Source organism: Nestor notabilis, unplaced genomic scaffold (genome assembly GCF_000696875.1).
Source record: "Nestor notabilis isolate BGI_N333 unplaced genomic scaffold, ASM69687v1 scaffold10155, whole genome shotgun sequence".
Classification (NCBI taxonomy): Eukaryota; Metazoa; Chordata; class Aves; order Psittaciformes; family Psittacidae; genus Nestor; species Nestor notabilis.
The window spans coordinates 16,113-39,232 of NW_009927870.1; the positions used below are offsets into that span (position 1 = coordinate 16,113).

Genomic DNA, 23,120 nt, shown 5'->3' on the forward strand with positions numbered 1-23,120 from the left:
AACCCTCTCACCACCACAGTGGCAGGACCTCTCTTGTTTTTTAATGTCTGTCTAGAACTGAGCTGACCAAAATAGGACACCTTTGACCTACTGGCTGTACTATACTTCTGTCTTCAGTGATGCATGGCACCCTTTACCTTTGATGCTGCCAGGGCATACTGCTGGCTCCAGGTGAGCTTACTGCTCACAGGGGCACCCAGGCCCTTTTCAGCACATCCTGGTCTGTACAGCTGCTTGGGATTAACTGCATCCCAGATACAGAACTTTGCCTTTGTTAAATCTCATAATTCCTTTCACCTTTTTGATGTGAGAATCCTTTCTTCTTGATTTCAACTAACTTCCCTGTTTTTCTTGCTTAAAGTTCCATGCATTTTGTAAATGTCATTAAATTAGCCTCATCTTTGAGGTTTAAAAGGAGTAACTGTTAAAGAATTTTACCATGACTTCTTGTAATCTTTTTGAGCATACAGATGGGCTTAAAGGAGACAATGAGTTAATTTATACATACAAAATCTTTGATGTGAAAGTCTGTCAAAACCTCTTAGGTTTTTTGGCCTTCCCACTGTTTCTCACAAGTGTCCCAGGAATACATACCCTGAACAAAAAAAAACCCCTACCATGACTACCATGTTTACTACCTGTTCACATTTGTAGTTTTCTAAATACTGGATGCTGTCCAACAAGCCACAAGTCAGTAGAGTCACTGACTGCCACCACATCCACCTTACTTAAAAGGCAGTGCTCACCATATACTCATTCATCTGAGCTTTGTCAAATCATAGAATTACATAATCATATGATGGTTTGGAAGGGACCTTAAAGCTCATCCAGTTCCAACCCCCGCCACGGCCACGGACACCTTCCACTAGAGCAGGTTGCTCAAAGCCCCGTCCAACCTGGCCTTGAACACTGCCGGAGATGGGGCAGCCACGGCTTCTCTGGGCAACCTGTGCCAGGGCCTCACCACCTTCATAATAAAGAATTTCTTTCTTATATCTAAATCTCCCTTCTGTCAAGTTTAAAGCCATTTCCCGTTGTCCTGTCACTACATGACCTTGTAAAAAGCCCCTCTCCAGATTCCTTGTCAGCCCCTTTAGGTACTGGAAAGCTGCTATAAAGTCTCCCTGGAGCCTTCTCCAGGCTGAACAAGCCCAACTCTCTTAGCCCATCTTTGTACGGTAGATGCTTCAGCCCCCTGGTCATCCTTGTGGCCTCCTCTGGACTCTCTCCAACAGTTCCATGCCTTTCTCATGTTGGAGACCCCAGAGCTGAATGCTGTACTCCAGCTGGGGTCTCCCAAGAGCAGAGTAGAGGGGCAGGATCACCTCCTTCAACCTGCTGGACACGCTGCTTTTGATGCAGCCCAGGATATGGTTGGCTTTCTGGGCTGCAAGCACACACTGCTGGCTTATGTTGAGCTTCTTGTCAATCACCACCCTTGGAAGTCCTTCTGGTCTGAGTCTGTTTTAGAGCCAGCCATTAATGACAAAGGAATGATATTTATATATGAAGAAATACTTAGATTACAAAGGTAATTTCAAACTTTGCTGAGAATTCCCTTTAGTTAAATGAAGAAACACCTTGAAAATCTACCTGCATCAAAATCTGAAGTTCAAAATGCAATATTTAGTTCACTAGAAGATGCATTCAGGTAGTTTCTGAAGGTTTCATGTATTCTTAATTCAACCAGACTTCCTAGGGTGAAGGGAATGTTTAAAAACCACTTTTGTTCAAGTAAACTAGGAAGGCTGGATGGATTCACAGCTGCTATGTTTACATCTAGCCAAACAGCGAGGGAGGTGAGAATTCCATTTTTCCTAGTGGGAGGCAGAAAAGCCTTTTGAGTCACAGACCCTTGAAGGTGCAAGACAGTGTCTGTTGGCTCCACCGCTGTCTTGCCATTTAAAACCTTGCTTAAGGGATCAGTACCCTGCGTGTGAATGTTCATTCTACTTTCAGTTCCCTGTCATGAGATGTTTCTGCCAATACATTGTTATTGCAGAGCCAGTCATACCCCCAGGCTTGCACAGGACCTGTCAACCATGACCCTCCAACAGAAGAGCTGTTGCCAGCTCAAGCTGAGGAAGGCAGAGGTAGCTCTGAAGCATGGATGCACACCAGGACTCCAACCTGGATTGCAATTGCTCTCCTCTGAGACTCACTGCAAAGAGAGGGATTCATGGCAGCCTCTGCCATTCCAAGTTAAGATGAGAACAAATGCAACTCTATAATCCCACACTCACACCTATTTCAAGTGTTCATACTTTCTCCTATCACTTGGGCTTTTCTCCTTTACCAAGAACCACCACTGGCTGGCAGAATGAAAGCAGGATTAGTGCTGTGGATTTTATCACACTGCTAAAATCCCAAATCCTTTGTCCTAAAGAGCTGGCATTTCAGAGAAACCTTAAAGAGCAACACACTCCTGCGAGTTCCATATGCTCTGTGTAGAATAGGGAACCAATGGCCCTTCTGCATTCTCAGAACCAGGAGTGGATGGTGACTACATCATGACTCCATATCTAAGTTCCAGGCATGCATCTCTTGCTTGCCAACCATCATGAAATGAAACTTGTGCACCCGAGCTACAGGAGGCCCATGTATGACCAAGGAGAATGGCACTGTATGTCCCTGCAGGTGTTACAGGTGCAGTGAACAGAACCACCACACAGCTCCCTTCTTTTAAAAACCTTCCCTTTATTATTCACAATTTTCTAATTCTTGAAATTAAAACACAGGTACATTCCCTGCACAGGTGCATTTATGTATCCTCACTCTCACAGTTTTCAATATATTAAACAGTACAAAATTAATAGCATTTTCCCTCTGCTTTGAGGATGGTCCTTATTCCTCTGAGTTGAAGGATATTGCCATGTTCAAAACACCAGTTACTCATCCAACAATCAGAAAATCTCAAATTTTGCCATCCTTATGCAGGAAGCGATACTTTCAGTTGTGGCGTTCCCACTGATTTCATGTAGGAAATCTGAGTGAAAACAGCACGGTTAGGGGAAGCTATTTTCTAGAGACAGTATTTAGTTGAAAGCCCAAGTGAAATCAATCCTGGTTGTATTGATGCACACATGAATTTTCCATCTAATTCACTGTGACCAGATTCAGTATGAACATTAAATACTAATATGTAGCATCTTTTATATTTATGAAACAATTCATAAACAACAATCCCAGTATGCTCTAAGGCATCTTTACCTGAAAGCTGAGGTTTAGAAGCCATGATTCTTGTCAGTCAAAACATTTTAAGTCATTCTGGTCTTCCCTTCATTAGACTTTGATAAACCTGGAATATTTTTGACTGAACCACTAGTGAAATAATTCTGTTGAAACACACATTTCACAGTCAGCTTGAAACATCTGAAACAGCATTGCCATTTACTAAATCTGCCCCCAAACAGACACTACTAGTTGTGCACTCACTAGTCAAAAATATTTACAGTAAAGTCATGAAAAGCTGGGAATTCAGATGAGCATCTTCAGAAAATGAACTGCTACTGAATCCTTCAGACAAAGCTTCATGAAGTGGTGTAAAAAAAAGCAATTTAACAATTGGCTTCCCAATACTTTTAACTGAAGTTGTGTACTTGGAGAAAATAATATTTAAATTACAATTAAAATAAATTTTAGGTTCTGTAAACCTGAATAATCCAAATCAAATGCTTTTTATTTTTCACTAAGTGGTTGGTTAACCACAGATACTCAGAGTTTTACTATGATTACTGTTGGTAGACACACAGGGTAGGTCTAAGCCACTCTAGTTTTTATCAGATAATAAATACCTATTTTGACAATCTACAACAGAGCCTGAAGTGTTTATAGACAAATGAGCCAGTATTTCACCTCATGATGAACAGAGACAGGTTGTCTTGCAAAGGGTGTCCTGTGTAAGCCATGCTGTAAGAACTCAGACATGGGCAGTATAACAAATTCCTTCGGACCCTGTGGTGCAGGGTCAGAGCCACAACTCTTAGTCCCTTCCTACCCTCTTCTTACTCCTCAGAACCATGAATCTTCTGAAGGGTAATGTCAGCTAAGCCAGTCTCACTTTCCACTGGGCTTTCAGGGGGCAGGGCTGGTGCCTCCATCTCTTTGGTAAATTCGGGTTCTTCTGCTTGGTCAGTAGCACAACCTGCATCTGCTTCTTTGGTAGCATCTGGACCAGGGTCTGTCTGTTCTTCACTTGTAGAACTACCCTCCACTAGTTGCACTTCATCTAGATGAAAGAGAAACTGCATCATCACTAAACACTGAACTCACATGCAAGCAAACATTTTTATTACTGAAGAATAATGAATTCTAGGAAACTCAGGATCAACTGTAAAGTGACTAATTTAACCAGGCTTCATCAAAAAAGACCTCAGACAGACAGAGCTCTGTTTAAGCTGGTGGAAGATTACTCTGAAACCCACCCTATGCAAAGCTCTCATTAATTTATCTTCAGTTTTGCCATACTACTTTTGAATATACAAAGGAGCAGACTAGGACACTACAGTTACTTTAGCTTTCAATTCAAACATGGTTTACTCCCGTTGTTCACAGAATGGCTGCAGGCTGCTGAAACATGGAGCACAGGTGAAGGCTGGTTTTCCTTAATAAATTAAAAAAAAAAAAAAAAAAGGCATGTATGATTATGTAGGAAGCATTTTTGCATGTAACAGACTGAAGACATTTTTTGCTCATGAAGAGTTGAGCACAGTGAACTTTGATTGAAGCGAGTCATCCTAAAATTTATAACCTGACTGCACAGAACATCATCAGCTACTGACTGCACCTTCACTTCTAAAGCAAAGTTTTCAAATTAAAAAAAAAAAAAAAAAACAACAAAAAAACCCAACCATAGTTAAATAACTTTTTGCCCTGATTCTACTAAGCAGGGGCCGTGTGCTGTGCACTGCTAGCAGTTCCAAAAAGGAAGAGAGAGCCTGACTGGGGGCCCAGGCACCTTTGGAAGTAGTTAATTGTGATTTCAGGAGCCAAACTGTAGATCCTAACCTTTCTTTTGCCTTTTTTCCTGTTTCCTTTTTTCTTTGGCAGCTTCTAGTTCTTGCTTCTCGTGAATTTCCTTCAGGGTCTTGCAGACTTTTTTGTGGGTAAACCAGTGTATTTTCTGGCAGTTCTGGTCACAGTACATCACCTGAAATACACCAGAGCTATCAAGTCATCTTCATGTACTAAATAAAATGTGCAACAGTCTTGCATTTCTTAGTGTACCAAGTTAGATGTCTCGATGTATAGTACTTAATGGCATTTTTAAGCAATTTCTAAGGTTATATGGAGTGATTCTAACCTACACAGGGATCTATACAGAATAGTTTGTTTTGTTAACTCTGAGCATACAGAAATTTTACTCTTTTTTCATTCTAAACACACACACTTGGAAATCCAAGTACTCCTACTAGTGAATTTCAGGCATCTCCCCCAGAAGTAGCTGGCTTGCACATTTTCAGTGTAGGCATACATGCCATTCCTCCTAATTCTACACAGTAAATAGCGAAGCATTTGAAATCCACAGCACCTCAGTGGCACTATTTTTTGTGATTCATTGTAACTATTTATGGATTCTTACCATTTTACATACTGAACATCTTTTGTTTGCTCCCTTTCCCCCACAAGTTGTACAGAATTCAGCATCCACAAATCCCACTTGGCCAGTAATAGCTTGTGTAAGTACAGAGAATGCAGTAGGATCAGAACCCTGAAAGGTAAGACAAGAGGTGGAAATGAGATTAAAAAACAAGACGATCATGGGCCAACACACAAGACTAAAACTATTAATGAACTCAGTGTTCTTCACACGCTCTCACCTGCTGGCAGACCGCATATAGCAGGTTTTTGCAGATGAGTCTCTGTGCTGGCACACAGATATTTCACTTGTCACTGATAGACTGTTGTGCTCAGTGTACTCAGATGTGACAGACCAAATGGTCAGAATGTGAAATCTTCGAAACAACTATTTTCATATCAGTATTTAGATGCTATTTGCAGTATTTTTCCCACACAATACAAGCAGTAAGGTTTAGTGTATCTTACTGGTAATCATAAATTAAGACTGACTTTGTGGGCAATAATGTAAACATTAGAGGAAAAAAATGCCAAGTTGCTCCTGCTCCAAGTAAATCCTAAACTGTTAGATTACCATGGAATATGCATGATCGTAACCACTACGCCAATGCTGAGATGCCCAGAGTGAATCCAAGTAACTGCATGCCAAACTGCATGTCTAATGCTTCCAGACAGATAAAAATTTACAGCATCTCCTCCACTGCCCTTCTGTATTACAGACAGAAACCCCATGTAACAAGCTGTATTTCTTTAAAGGCAGAAAAGACTACAGACTCCTCCAAGAAAGGAGACAGGAAGGAAAACGTTTACTTTAAAGCAAGTCTTAATGCATCACCATGGCTTATGTTTTCACACTGTGTTTATTTTTCTGGCTTAGGCCAACAGTAGGGATTGCATTAAGCCTCAGGACATTTGAGTAGACTTGGAGCCACTTAAGATGGAAGCTATTTTTAATTCACTCAGCATAATCCAAACAAGTCACAAAACTGTTCCACTTCCCCAGTGTTAGTGCATGTAACATCAAGCTCCTGGAGACCAGAAAGAACATTCTTAAAAAAGAACAGCAACTCTTGTGCAAGATTTGTTATGAAGTAATCAATAACACTATAATGAAGTGTGTTAGCAAAGGCATATGAAGTGTTTTTTTAATTTTACTTGTAATTTTGATTTCCTAATTTAGATACACATTTTGCTCTACATTGCATCATCTTGTATATTGCATCCCTGTGATAAAAGGAGCTTCACAGAATGTTTTTTCTTTTTCTACCATTGTATATTACCAACTTTTTGTGTACACTAGAAATAACCCATTCAATCTGGGAAATGATTGTTAGATCTTAAACTGAATGTAGACATTGTGAAAAAAAGAATGAAAAATGAGTTTCATCTGTGTCTGAATCAACAATTTGTAAAAGCCAACCCACAAAGAAAACCTGTATAGGCATCCCAGAGCAGGAAAAGAAAGCTCTGAGACAAGAAACAAATTGTTTCAGTTTTCTTTACAAGCAGAGGTATATAAGCATTCACGATGGGCACAAGAAAAAAAATTACTATCTGAAGTATTTTAAAGCACTTGTGTGCAATACATAAAATAAAATCTCAGTTTGCCAGAGCTGAGTGACATCAAAAACCTTTGCTTAATATAACACACTGCAGAAGCTGAGAAACAGAAAGATGGTTTAGATTAAACTGAATTTATTATGCAAGTTGCTTAAGAAAGTGTGTTTTTGATAGGAAAGGCTTACTATTTCGACAGGAGCAATACTTCTCACGAGCTGCTGCAGCAACGTAGCTTCACAGTAAGGAAACTTGCGGATACTTTCTCGAATGAGCTTCTCTTGATAGACAGGGAAACCATCTTTATCTCTCCCTTTCAACAGACTAGATTTTTTAAAACCAAAGTCAAGTAAGAAATCACACAGTAAATGCTCAAGAATAAATACACAGCATGCTGTACTCTGCCCTCCTTCAAATTACAGAGAATTATTATGCAAAATAATTCAGCCACTTCATATGTAAAAGTTTAAAATGCAAATTATATTATTTTTATTCCAATGCACACACATTTTTTTTAAGTATATATATAAATAATGTTAACTAAATGTTTCCTCTGGAATCACTACTTATGATTCAACCACATAGAGAAAAAATAATCATCTACAAGTAGACTCTACATGTGACCTAAGTAGCAAAATGCTTTCTTGTGTTTAAAAAGGAGCATTGTAAAAATAAACACCGAAGAATGCGTGAGACTTCAAAAACACAAATTCTGCTTTATTTATGGTTAGTAACGTGTTATAGTCCTGATGCCTCTGTATTTATCAGGTTGGTTCCTACCTTTCTATATGGATCACTGAAGGAACTATTTGATTTCAGTACACGAAAGCTGACTTGATAACTTCAGTATCACGCAGAAATCCACAGAAGTCTCTGGGGAATGCAATCCTAAAAGCCAGGCCACTTACTTTGATACTTAAGATCAGGCAGCTGGCTTTGTAACTCTGAGTAGATACTGAAGAGGTGTTTAAGTGTTCTAGAGTCCAAGTCTCATCCAGAGCCAGTGGGATTTGCAGTTCTTGGTTCCTTAAGTGTTTTTGAAAAAAAGATCTCACCCTGTATGACTGCTGGAGAGCAAAATGGCAAAACGAATGTTCCCAGATGATCCATATCGGACACTGAGGAATACTTTCTTCAGGCTCATCACTCCCTTTTTCTGCACCACATGTTGCTCTCTGCGCCTTCATGGTGTATGTGTGATTGCCAAGCTCTAACCAGTTCCAGCAGGGAGCTGAAACTCTAGGAATGTTTCCTTTGTACCCCAGGAAAGGACAAGGCCACTCAGACAGAAAAAAGGGAGTCAGTGCCACCCTGAAGTGACTGCAGCTGGGAGCATTTCAAAATTCACTTGGCAAATCCTTTATCCAAGACATCCAGTCTATTATTACAGTTGTCATTTTCTGCTATCTGTAAAGCTGGTTCACCCATCTGCCTTCAGACCTCTGTAGAAACACATACCTTTTGATAAACCCATCTAGTTTATCCTCTCGCTCTTTTAAAAATGTGAGACATTTCTGGAAGATGCAGCTGATGTAGTGCATTTTCATAGCAAGTACTTCATTCATGTCTTTCTGCTTCATACATTTCTCACAAATTAGATCCAGAACCCTGTAACATTTCTGCAGTGCTTCTACTTCAGCCAACAGAGGGTTCTCTTTTACCAGCAACACGATCTGTGAGAAAGATTGAAGAAAATGGACTCCAATTAGAAAATATGTTTTTAAACTTGTGCATTAGCATTAAAGGTTATATAGCTCATTGTAGCTAAATTTCAGTAGAGTTTCTAATACTCCTTTACTTCTGCCTTATGCAGTCTTCACCTTCCTTTTTCAGTCATTATTTAGAGTATTGTACTTCACAGTTCCCATACAAGAAACAATTAAAATTATGACTGGCACTAAAAATATGGATTTTTTCAGACTAAGAACCTGAACAATCAAACCCCTTGCAAAAAAAAGTTACAGAAACTACCATCCATTGTCCTAAAATCTCATCCCTTCTGATTACCCAAATTAAACTGGATTCGTACAGTTTCAGCAGTTTCACAGAACACATCAACCTCACATGATCTTAGAGTACTTCAGGCAGACTAGTAAAGCACTGAGCTAACCATTTTAAGAGGAAACTGTATCCTCTACTTCCTAAATTAGCTGCCACCAGCACATTACTGTTTGTATGTACTGCAGATACCTGGCTGGCAACTGTTGACAAATTCCTAACTTTCAATGGCAAGGCCAAGGAAGTTGGCTTTGAATTTAGGTGAATTCATATCTCTGAACTACACTGGAGGAACAAAGCATTAAAACCATCATTTTCAGCAAATATACTGGGAAGTAAAAACAAAGGTCTCTTGCCCATACTTTCAGAAACAGCAGCAGCAGCAGCAGCAGTTACTATGGTGAACCAGTGATGAAGGTAGGAAGATACAGGCTGAGACAAGTACTGAGAGAACAATGAGATTTGTTAAGATAGGAAATTGTTTTGTTTCCACTTCAAGTGCGCTAGTTAAAAAAAGAATGCCAAAAAAGAAAGCCATTTACAGTTATTGATGTAAAAAAATAACAATCTCTCCAGTAGGTGTTAGTTAGATTTTGGTGTATATAAACCATGAAATAGCTTTGTTTTCTAATCATGTCTAACGTTAAGTCCAATCCTTTCTCACTTTCAGAAGCATCTGAATTAACAGATGATGCTTTTGCTCTCAGCTGGAGTCTCAGAAGAGCTGAACGCTTTCTGACATAAAGAAACCGTTCCCGCACCAACACACACATACAATGTACACATTACTTCACCTTAACAGGGTGCATGTTAGTAGTAGTAATAATTTTATGTAGAGGCCCAGCTAGTTTTACTGGCAGCTTTGGTTCTTTATCTAAGCCTTGTGGTTTAGTATAGTAGTCCAGCCTTTCACGAGGAAAGAAGTTGTTGATGACGGTCACACAGTCATGTTGACCTAAAAGCACACAAGAAAAAAAAAAATAAAAAAATAGTAACCAAAAAGAAAACAAAAAGACCTAAACTGAAATCTAACCTAAGCAATACAGATGAGAATTACCCACAAAGGAGCTTAGCATGATTATGCTTTGCACTGGTAATGGGCAACTCTTGCCATCCTTTTGTATGTAACTTTTATGTTCAGTAAGGCACTTCCAGCAGGGAATGCCTTCATGAAGTTTCATTTTGAGAGCTCTGTCCCCTTCCTGCATCCTCTTTGCCTGGTAAGCAAAAACTAAGAGAACAGGTATTCCTCCTCAAAGTTATACTATGCTGGTAGTCTCATACTGGTATTAAAATATTTTCAAGAGTTCTCCCCACTTTGTACTTTCAAAACTTAATGCCATTTGCATTGAGACTTGTAGTTTTTCAGACCTGAAACAGACAGGAGCGTATTAACCTAAAGTGGGAGAAATTATAAAAACAGAATATGCTTAAAATTTACCAAAATCCCAAGGACCATGATGAAAGTAACCAGATGAGAGAAGCTACACCCCCTTCTTGTTCTCTACATCTGACAATATGATGGATTACTTGGCTAAAGGGAAAGTAAAATTTAGCTTCTCTAGTTCAGTATCACATTTGTTAAATTGAATGATTTATCTTGGCACTAATCCTGTTAATCAGTAGAAGATGACACAGCCAACCACATTCCAGCATTTAAAACTCTCCACTATTTTAGAAGAGACTGTTCTAAGCTAATAGAGCATAGTGTAAGACAAATGACAGGGGAAGAAGTATCCTCACTTCCCACGCGAATACAGATGAATTAATGTTGATTGGACAGAGAATAAAAAAGAACAGGAATGGATTCCAATGTTCAGACTTTTAGAGAGTAGCATATCTCAGTATGCCTGAAAATACTTATTCTATCTTGATGATGCATTAAGATTTTCTACAAGATGATGCATTAAGATTTTCTACAAGATCTGATACAAGAATTCTCCAAAATTATGTTGGATATAACATTCCCCATTCACCTAACAACTCAACTCAGCATCACATTGGAAAAGACTTTCCAAACCCAAAGAATAATTAATAGGAGCAGACTTCTCTGACATACTAGTGAATAGTTAATGTTTTGCTGCTTGAAACTCAAGTGAGCTATGTCAATCTTCCCCTCTTTGAAAGAATAGAATGAGGTAAGATTGAAATTGAAACTGCACTAAGTGACTATTCAAGGAAATAAATCTAAATGGCAAGGTGGGCTCTTGAATCCAGAATACCTAAAGGACTTGCAAGGGAGTTCTCAGATTTTAAACAATATGAGAAGGTTGTGTTCAAGTGAAAATACAGATCCTCGTTTTGGGGTTTTTTTGGAAGGTTATCTGGGCAGCAATGGCCAAGTCATTAAAATGACCCTACTTTTTGTTAGCATTTTATCACATCTCCTTGCTGTGATAAAATAGAGAAGAAGTCGTGTATTTGGGAAAATTAATCCTGGAATCTCCCAGCACTATCAAGGTGGCTAAAGAAGTAAAAAGTGCTTAGGAAAAAAAGACAAGAAAGAGAAATATAACAGAAAATAGCCTGGTTGCATGTTTTTTCCCAGGATCACATAGCACACTGGAACCTTTCTCTTGTTCTACTCAAGTTCAGGTCAGTAAGTACTGACTACCTCAGAATAGGTTCCAAGCTTTCTCCTTCTTCCAAATGCAGAGAGGGAAGGGCCAGAGATGACTAGCACACCGCATGCTAATGGCAAAGCTTGGATCAGAGTTCCTGACGCCTAGCGCTGTGCTATGTCTGTTCCTTCCCACAAAGGAAGCTCCAGTTACACATTTTGCACTGCACTTCAGACACCTCCAGTGTCACCAGCTTCCTCTTACTGTTTGGAAAGTGATGACACTGAAAAAACTTGCACATGTGGAGAACAGCAGCATCTATTCCCACAAATGAGATCTGTGCTTTTATGAAGCTAAAGCATGGGAATAGCATGAGATGCGGAAAAAAAGCTGCACAACTAACTCAGTTCAGAACAGGTCATTAAATAATGCTGCTCCAGGAAAAAACATCAGAATCTAACATTTTACTTCCTTAGGAATTTAGGAAATGATAAGATTTTCACCTTACCCACAAAAGCAGCCATCTGAGCTGCTGTCCGTCCCACAGAGTTGACAACATCGGTCTCTGCTCCAGCCTCTAACATCATCCAGGTGATTTCTTTGTTTCCTGAATTTGGGGGAAGATATGGGGAATGAGAACTTGTAATTCTTTAACAAGTTTATTTCCTAAAGACCAGGAATAACGCCGAGAGAAATAAATGTTCTTAATGTCATTATTTTAATAACAGATTAAGAGAAAGGCACAGTGCTGCCTCTGTATTTATGGCTCCAGAGGGTCAAATCAAAGTAAAAATTCAGGCAGAGTATAACTCTGCTCTCTGTAACGCACATTCAGCTCCCTGTGGAGCTTATGGGAATCATAGGCATGTAGCTACAAGGAGCTTGGTCCCTCTAGATAGCAGTATAGAAGCAAATTCTACTAATATAGCTTGACAGTTCAACTACAACATTTGCTATTCTAAGAAGAAAAACAAATCCAGTACTATTATGTAGCAGGAGCATAGAGAAGAGAACAGATTGTTCCTTTCTCCACAGCAGGAACTGGGTGTTCAGATTGGGCTAAATACCAAGTAAAATGAAGCTAAAATTCTATGGGAAGATCAGATGACTTAATTGGTGCCCTTCAGAGACTAATAAGGACACTTGTCACCACTGTGTATTTCTGCTTTCAAAGGTATTCTTATTCTATCAGGTTTTGTGCATACGCTACATACAGAAAAGTGAATTTTTAAAAAAAAAAAAAAAAAAAAGAAAGGGGTGGTGGATAGAAATGAATGTTTCTTATTTAAAAGCAAAGGCCTTGTGTCAGTGTATAGTGCTCATACACCTTTTGCACACATAGATAACAGACCTTAAAGTCAGCATTCAGAAGCATTAAAACCTAGGATGACAGGTTAAAAGCTCAGCTGTGAGCAAATGGTAAAAAGCCAGCATTTTCCACAAAGCTGCAGTCATTTAACAACTTCTGAGAGTTTGTTCCCATCTATCTGCTGATATTGCTCAATGCCACAGAATGCTGGAATTTCCCAATCTTTTTACCAAAGCTTTAGCAGAAAAGCAATCTGAAGAGCCAGTTAAGGTTCATATATGCACACATGCCTTTCTTTTTTTATACTTATGATGAAAGAAGATGAAAGAGTTTAAACTCTACCTGCTAGGAAATCTTACTTCCGTAGAATCTCCTTTTTGGGAAGACGTGACTGGCCTACTAAAGAAGATACTTAAAATAACATAATATTCCCAAATCTAATCTTTTTCCCAGAAGGAACAATGTTCTTTATAGAGTGTCTTTTTCTCACGTAAGGAAATAATTGTTCCTTTCACTGGGGAAAAAGAACAGGAAAAGGAAAGCTGCAAACCACCACCTGAGACAGGAGAAGATATACATGGCTATGAGCAGTCTCATGGGAAAAAAAAAAAAAACAAAACAAAAACCTAAGAGGAGAGGAAAAATGAATGTGATAAAACATGATTTTAGAACACTAAACACATTTTTAAAACCTGGAAAGATAATTGTAAAAATAATGGAGAAAGGCAAAATTTGAAAAATACTGGATTGATTTGATAAGCCTCAAATATTACTAAAAGCTACTGATTTGTATTCCTAAAAAAGGCAGTTTGGTGCAGCATGTTTTTCAGTGTAACACCGTATAATTCAATAGAATGTATCCCACTGCACAAGAAACTGTTACAGGAGACTGAATTTTGAGGTCTGGAACAAAAAGGACAAGTACAAACAGACTCTATGCCTCAAAACACTGAACAAAATTGAGTTTTATATGAAAAAAGATCCCAAGCCTGAGGAGTAACTCTCCCATTCCACTGTCCTGACGACTCCACTGGTCTTGACATATTTGCATGTTTCACGTAAGTGAAGTAAAGTAACCGTAAATCTGAATAATAAAAACATGTCAACATTTTCCTTTAAATTATTAATGTATGGCAAATTGTGCCCATCAATGTCATAAAAATCAGTGATCTAAGTGCAGTAAGAAGTTACCTGAAAGGCCAGCAAACATCAAGGCAGTATATCCATGCTCATGTTCATTGCAGTTAACATCGGCTCCATGTCGCAAGAGCAACCTGCACATGTCTACTTTCCCTTTGTAGGCTGCGTGCATTAGAGGGGTCATGCCATGCTGATAAATGAAAGAGAAAGGAAGTGGCATACAAAAAAAGAATTATTTGTATCTTTTAATCTTCACCCCACTGACAATGTATACTTATATGTACATATTCGGTATAATTACTAAAGCCTTGTGTAATACTTGCTAGAAACAAAAAGCTCACCAAATCTTCATGAAAATACATGGTTATAAACACATGAAGTAGATTGTCCATTTCCATATAATTTTTTCTGATTATGCTGTGCTCTACTTGAAAACAGACCACTGCTGAATCAATGAAAACCATTTACTACCAATTTGTCACTGGCCTTTAGTATAAGTGTTAAAGACAACTAATGCTTCTGTTAGTGGAAAAAATCTTGGTTTAGAGAATTTGTTTTGTTCCTACGTTACTTCTTTTCTCTTCTGCATTATATGATAAGCAACAAGAAAATCAGGAATAGGCTCTTACTCCTTTTGCCAGTACAAAAACTTACAGTTCCTGAAACCCATCTTGCTCATTTCAGTCCTGATAACTGGTAATCCACCTTCGTGATCTTACATCAGCCAGAGCTCTGAAAGCTCTTGCACAGATACACAGTTCTACCTAGACTTTAACAACCACACTGTCGCAAAACTTGCCTTTGATAAATGGCACCAGTGCAAAAAGCATTAGCTTCAGCAAGGGAGGCACTGAGTTTATTAGAACGCAAACCTGCGCAAACCCCAGGGGAGATTTTTAGGAGCAGGGTGAATTGTTAGTGCAGGCTCCCTCCTCTCAAAGGGCAGGGAGAAGAACGTTTCTGTTTGAGAAAATTGCATGACATTCTGGTTTTAGAATCTGATATGCTTTTTCCAGTATGCTGTCTATTTTCACTTAGCATCAAGTCAGGATTCATGTTATCAGCCAAGACACAGTAATTGTCCAAGAACATTCTCCAACACTGAATACAAGGGAGTGTGCTTCAGTTTGTCCCTAAAGGAAACAGAAATGTCATTTTCTTCCTTTTTTGCAGTTAGGCTGTATGCATGAATACACTTGGGTACACCATTACTGCAGATCCACAAACACACGGTAATGGGATACTCTGAAATAATGCAACTGTCAGTTTGAGCCTTGATATATTTCTTGTTTCAATTTATGATAGAATAAAACGCAAGAAAGTTAAATTTAGCAGTATAATAATAAAAAATAATCCTAAAGATGATGGAACTTGGGGAAGTTAAAACTATAATAACAATTTTTAAGTACTAGATTTTCATTATTACCCATCCTAACTGAAAGCAATAAAAAATTATTACTTGTTACATTATATTTTAGTAACCTGAAGTACTGTGGTAAATGGCAATATAAACTGCCATCAAAGAAACAAAAGACCTGAAGGGATCACTTCAGAAACACAAAACAGATTTAGGATTGGTTTTGCTAGGTTTCATTTGTGGTCCTACGAATGCAAAGTAAAGGCTTTCTATCCTAATATTTGTATGCTCCATTACATTATGTCAACAGCCATTCCATTTTTATGGGCACATCCCATATGTGGAGTCATAGTATAGATTCCCCTCCTTTAGCAGTGCAGAGAAGCACTGCTGTAAGGGGAGATGAACATTGTAAGATTTTTGACTGGAGAAGGAACTTTAAGAAAACAATGATTTTAAGTTCAGTTATATCTTGAATGCCAGTTGTTTTTAAAACCTGCCTGAAGATTATAGGACAAGTGAAAGGGTTGGTTTGCTTTGGGTTTTGTTTTGGTTTTTTTTGTTGTTTTTTTTTGTCATCCTGGGAAACTTTCATTTTGCCTCCTGGGAAGCTTCTTTAAAAGCCTTTGATTAAATTTTGAAAGTGTCAGGCTGTGATTTGGATTAAAAAACCCAAAAAAACTATCAAGCCAAAAACATGTGGACAATTGTTAGGAAACTAGACTTATAGTTACACTAATATCAGCCTTTCACATTCACAGCCAACAAAAAAGGGACAGGCTAGACACAAGCTTATCAGGAAAAGCTTGGTGTCCTGTATTATGTCCCTGTGCAGAAACCAAAATGGCTGCAAATACTCTTCCCAGGCTGAACATCAAAGACAGGTCAAGCAACAGTGTCTTCTGACAGATGACATTTGGATTGTCAAGACAATATACTTAAAAGATTAAACTAGAAGACAGTTTATTAAGCACAGAGATTAAATAAATTCTTTATTGTTCCAGTATGGAACATAGGATGAGGAATCATTTTTCTACCAGCTACTATGTAATGTTCTTTTGGCCAAAAATCCAGTCTTTCAACCTTATTCCCTAGAACAAAAATTAATCTTTCCCAATTTCTTGTTTACTTTGCAGGAATGGTATGTGGCTTACAAGGAGCAAAATTAACAACTCCCACCTTCTGCAGGGCTGTAAGTATCCCCTGTATGTCTGACTGTACAAGGATAACAGTTCGTAGCACCTCTAGAAATTATGTGGCACCTCCCTTGACTGGGTTCTTCAGGTCATCAACCAGCATACCACCCTTCCCAGTTTCTGGTGTTGAAAACCTACCAGAAGCAGACTGATTGAAGGGATTCCAAGAACTAAGGTGACTTAATGCTGCCATGGTGGGGGAGCCAACTGAAGAAGAAACAAACAAACAAGAAAACCCCTACAGGGTCAGTGGGCTAAATCAGCTGGATTTAGGGGAAGAAAAGGATGCACGGGGAGGCAAGAGGGGCAAAGAAGTACCAGAACCAGGGAGGGGCTGGACTCCACCATCAGGTGTGGGGGAAGCAGCAAGCAGGTCAGTCTATCTCACTCCAGCACCTGGGAGAGGTGTGCTTCCACCCGATGAGTGAAAACAGGTTTCTAAAAGAGAATAACCTGGAAAAGCAACCTTCTGCCTTCTAGGGACTGTGGAGGAAGTTTTCAACAACAGTGTTTCTCGGTCTTCATTGACCAGAGGAACTGGGGAGCAGGGTGGTCAGGGTACAAGAGTTGGGACAAAAGGAAGAAAAATACAGACACCATCTTGCATGCCAGTAACCTGTGCATATTTGGAAGAAAAACTATGTTGCAAGCATTTAAACACTCATATTGCCTGTGTAAGAACACACATGATACATATATATTTTAAAAGCCATGTTTTGTGGATAACATGCTGCTGATTCCCTACTAAAGTAGCCACGCTAACTTGTGTTACACAAGAAGAAAGAGGAATCCAAATGGTCCCACCGTTCTGGGTGTTTTCTGCTTCACATGCCCACTCCACCCTTCCCAATCATGGAAACTTGGCCAAGATGTGGCACATATTGATAGGTTGGATCACACTGGAGCAGCTCCCTCAGCAGGTATTGGGGTACATCATAACACTGCATTTGTGAATACCAGCTACCTAAATAAAGCAGGAAAGGGCTGCAAAACCTGTAACTGACAAACTGCTGTAGACACTTGCATTCTGACAACGTTAATGCATTTTGCAATGAAGAACCCAACCCCATATTAATATGCAAAGCGCCTTGTTTTATTCTTTAGATTCAGGCAACTACACCAGTTCTACTCACTCAGGAAATTTCCAACTAACCACAGACTGTAGGTTTTGCTTTTATTTGAGACAATACTTGGGAGGTTACTAAAAAGGAAACAAATGATGCAAACAGAGCAGGTGGCCCAAGTGTTCTTAACTGCACTAGTTACATATGTCTTCAAAATCAACTCTTCTAAATTAAAAGGAAAAGCACTACTGAAATTAGACCAACTCATCAAAACTGGCTCAGGAAGGTATTTGGAACTGGATTGTAAAAATGTCTCCAACTTCTAAAAGAAATGGTACTGAATGCTGCTCATCTAGAAATACATGACTTGTCTTTTCATGGGATGAAAGCCTTTTGAAGTGTCACACTTAAAGCTTTTGGGTAAGACTGCCCTTACCTGTCATAAACTTACTGCGAGCAGATAGATATACAAATCATTTTAGCTATAGCTGGATAAGAACTAATTAAAATGTGAAATACTGTTCAATGAGTGCCAAGCGTAGCTACAGTTCTCCTCCTTTACAGTCATGCTGATCTGTAGTCGTCACATACGTAATACATTAGTTTCCCCTGATGATCTTTCTGTTCATCTGCAGTGATGAAAAGCTAAAGTCTGCATCAGTCAGCAACCTGGATTGAAACCAGGTAATTCTTAATAGCTGTTGAATTTTCTTTGATTTGTGTATTTTGGAATACTATAGAAAAGAAGTCAGAAGATAGAACTCTTTCTCCTCCATAAAGACCACACTGGAGTAGCAAGACAGATTAACTGAAGAACCCTCCACTGAAAATAATCAGTATGAGTAAAGCTACACATCTCATACACAAATAAGCAGGCTGCTGCTGCTGCAATTCCCAGGAAGCATTCAGGTCTGTAATTAGCATATAGAAGTGGACTGTTTCTACAAGATTTATTTTGTTGCAGAAGTGAACAGCCGAATTACCAAACTAGAGGAAAAAACTAATGCTGCTAACGCCAAATGATAGTTCTATATTTAAGATTATGATGAACGACCTTAAAATTATTTTAACTACAGAAAAAAATGTTAAGACTTTTCAGGTCAAGTCTCTACTTGATCTGCAGAAAATACGGGACAGTAGCAGTACAGTGCTCCTTTGCAACCTCAACCATCAACAGGGCTGAAGGAAACTTCCAGAGCTAGAAAAACATGCTTCCTCTAGACTGCCCTTCTGCAATAATCCGAAAGATCTCAGCCGCACCCTGCAAATGGATGGAGTTAAAGTCAGCAAACTGCCCACATGAAGTCACAATGCTATTTACAAGCTCTGTACTCCCAGGGGAAAAAAAAAATTCCTGAACTCTTTCTTCCATACTATGTTTCCAAATTAGCAAGCACTCCATGTAAAACAGGACAAAAAATAACTACGCAGTGTGCATTTATAAATGAAACACATTTGCACTTATTTCGCATCTATTTCCATTGCCCACCTACCTGTCCATTTTAGGACATCTCATCTTAAATGCCCCTGAAGTTTGAAAGCTGCCAAACTGTTAAGGACAACTTTTTTGGAAGAGCTATGTACTATGTTATTTCTTTTTTTTCATGAAGACAGTTATCAAGCCTAAAGACCTTTCCTTTCTTCAACTGCGTAAAGCCACAAAGAAATATCAACAACAAAAATCCAATTTGGTGAGAAAGGCTGCTAGGAAAACAGTGAGACTGTATCTGCTGGATATCTACAACCTCCTGGAAGATGGGCATCTATGGAAGTAATTTGAATAAAGGTGTCTTACTCCTCTCCCACTAAAGCACTGCAGACAGGAGAAGGTGAGGGTGAGTGAGTTTGGGCACATGGGCAGAAAAAGCAAATACTTTTTTGTTTCCTAAATATATGGAACAGCAGAAGAAATGCTGAAATACAGTGTCCAGCTAGTACCTACAGTTTTGAAGGAAAAAGATGAAACAATTGGAAAGGATTTGGAAAAGAGCCATGATTATAGCTCAGCTGCTGACGAAACATAACTTCAGGCAAGTTTCTTAAATAGCCAGTGCATTTGGAAGATGTTAAAATGTGACCTGGTCCTTGTCTGAAGGTACATAGGGGAAAGATGGTTGATTGACAGTAGTGTTCAATGTAGAAGACGCAGATCTAAGCAGTTCAAATACAGGATCAACTCAAAAATTAAAAGGACATCTTTGTGTTTATTGTTTAAAATCAGGAAGTGCAATATGGAACAGCCTGCTTCTGGGTGCTGTGGATTCTCCAGCCTGTGGAAATTATTAAACTGTGACTGCATGTTTGCTGTACTACACCTAGAAGAGAGAATTACATTAAACCTGTGCTCATTTTGTGGATTCTCTCCTGTAAAAAGGACATGAAGGAAGGAAACGAGTTTTTAGTTCCCAACTGAATTGTGTTCCCATTTCAATATCTAAGCATTCAATTTTCAGCTGTTTCCTCATTTCTTAACATTAACAAAATAAGTAACAGTAGCAATATAAATACTAATGTGAATTTCAGTATAAGCTGCTAAGGCAACAGAGGAAGAAAATAAGACCTGATGCATTCAAAGCAGTCTCCAGCTGTGGCAACATTGAAAAACAGATGAAGCTAATGTTTAACTGGGGTTTCACACACTCTATTTGCATCTAGATATTAGAATAACACATTAAAGGGAAAATGATTTACAACAAAAAAATTCCAAAAGTTGATGTGAGATGACTGATGGATTAAGACTCCTAAACAAGTCTGAACCCTTTCCTGTTTAATATGCATCATTACACACCACTTTTGGGGATAAAATGAGACTGCAAGAAGTCCATTACATCTTATGTGCCTTGGGTCTATTTAGTCAGATGTGAACATTAGGCAAGTATCATTAATACTATTTCTTCTTTAACAACAGCCTGAGGCATAACTCAGTTACGGTTTCTATTTATAAACCATATCCTCTCAACTGTAATCCTGCACGATGCACTAATCCTGCATCAAGAATGCAGTCATTCAGCACTAGTCCAGCAATTACGCTAAAGGAAAAGCTTTTATAGGCCATACAATAAAGCACCCTTGCAAACATACTTATATTCTATCTTGAGTTCCTTCCTAAAGTTTACTGTATTTAGTTTGACTAGTTTGTCAGAAGCTTGTTGAAATTTATACACTAGAAATTAAAGTATTTAACTGTATTGAAGAACAATCAGAAAATGGATCTGTTGGCAGCACAAGAAAGGCTAACAATATTCCAGAAAGGAAATCAGATGAAGTAGTAATTTTCCTCAACAGAAAGGACCACTGCAGACTGCATTTACAATACCCTGGACCTTCCAGCATGACAACAACATGGATAAATTGCTTCCACGTTACACTTCATATTAATATTGCATGCTCTAGAAAACATGAACATCACACAAGGTTTCTTTCTCCACAAACTTCCTCCCATCTTCAGGTAGCACTTTATATACTACATGTCTACCATATCAGCCTCTGCAAAAGAGTGTGTTTTCTACTTATGACCTAGCTGCTCACTCTCCAAATATGTTTCTGGTTCTGCAACGATAAGGCTTTGGGTTATAAGATGCAAGCATTAGATAGGGACAGATATTCTTTATCCACGCTGTGTGCTGCTACCTAAGCTTAGGGACTACAGTTTGGAGGAGAAGACAAGAAGACAGGAAGCACCCCCATCTGTCTTCCTGCAGTGTTCATCTCACCTTACAGACACCAAAGTTCATGCTTGAACTTAAGAGAAAGTACTATCAGTATAGTACTTTAAGTAACATTAATCTTTAAAACATTTAGTAACATTTAACCTTTCTTTAAAAAAAAAAAAAAAAAAGTGGGAACTCTTCAAAGGTTCATTATTCAGCTGCAGGCTGGAAATATCTTAAGGATAACTCTGATTTCCAGCAGTCTATATAGCAACATAACGTAGGGATAAGGAGGCCTTCAGACCTAGTATTTTCCTTGCTAAGCCCAGCATAATGCTTGTATAGTTTCACTGTACCTCATCCAAGCAATTGACACGGACATTCTTGCTGCCCAGTAGCATTCCAGCCTCCTCAGTGTTTCCTTCAAATAAAAGAAACAAACACAAAGAGAGACAAAGTGGTGTGAGAAAAGGAATAAAATGAGAATCAAGAGGAAAAAGAACAGTTCCATTTCCGATTAGAATCAAGACCTTTGTAGATTAACCACCAATAAATCACAGAATGGTTTGGGTTGGAAGGAACCTTAAAGATCATCCAGTTCCAACACCCTGCCACGGGTACAGACACCTTCCACTAGAGCAGGTTGTTCAAAGCCCCATCCAACCTGCCAGGGATGGGGCAGCCACAACTTCCCTGGGCAACCTGTGCCTGTGCCTCATCACCTTCATAATAAAGAACTTCTTCCTAATATCTAACCTAAATCTACACTTTTTCAGTTTAAAACCATTCCCCCTTGTCCTACTCCTACCTGCTCTTCTAAAAAGTCCCTATCCAGCTTTCTTGCAGGCCCTCTTTAGGTACTGGAAGGCTGCTCTAAGGTCTCCTTGATTCTGTTTCACAGTACTCACTGTCCTCTGCTCGTCTCTGACACAGAGAAGCATTTTAATATAATTGAGAGGTAATCTCCAAAACTATAAATAAAATCTTACAGGTTTCAATTGCCTCAAAACTACACACAGAAATGCATGGAGCATAGCAGGTGTTTTTAGCTTACCTCCAACTAATGAACATCGCTCACTGTTTTCAGAACACAGTTTGGAGTGTAGCTATTCAGACAGGGCTGTGAAATTAGTGTTGCTGGACCATGAAACCCAGCTGTTACAGCAAGTGTGACAGAAAGCCCACCAACAATACACATATGCACCACGGAATATGGTGAAACTGCAACACTTACATGACATGCAAAATAAAACAGTGCGAGGGATAAGAGGTGCAGAACACCCTGGACAAGCTCAAGTTCTGTTAAATTAAGAACATCCTGTCTGCAAGAACATCCTGGTCTGGCACAGCACGTTGGGAAACCTGTAACAGGCTAAAGGACTGCATTAGCCCCAAGAAAACATCTTTTTCCAGAACACATTAACAGAAGTCATTAGATGAACTTCAACGTACGTTACTAACACAAATACATGCAAGAAAGATGTAAGCTTTCCTTAGCAGTTAACAACCTCAAGCCGGGCTTCCCCAGCCCGAACCGTGCAGCAACACGCACCCCCTCCATGCCAGGCAGACGGCCCCCTTTGGCCTCCCCGGATGGCACAGGCCTGCCCCACGCTCGGCCGCGGAGAGAAGCGCCCTCGCTGCCAACGGAACAGCCCCGTTCCCGGCTAGGGAGCCGCGGGACGAGGCCCAGGGGCGGGTGCTGGGAGGC

The 23,120-nt window shown here is 39.2% G+C and overlaps 1 protein-coding gene across 1 annotated transcript; it reads right to left on the bottom strand.

Moving 5' to 3' along the window:
• Positions 1-4,004: 4,004 nt before the first annotated feature.
• Positions 4,005-21,939, bottom strand: ANKMY2 (ankyrin repeat and MYND domain containing 2; the record flags this gene model as incomplete). Its single annotated transcript, XM_010014259.1, has 9 exons — positions 4,005-4,228; positions 5,008-5,149; positions 5,582-5,710; positions 7,323-7,458; positions 8,593-8,807; positions 9,927-10,087; positions 12,202-12,300; positions 14,194-14,332; positions 21,766-21,939. Coding segments are annotated over 9 exons (1,419 nt in total), but the record flags the coding sequence as incomplete, so codon positions are not given.
• Between the last annotated feature and the right edge of the window lie 1,181 nt (positions 21,940-23,120).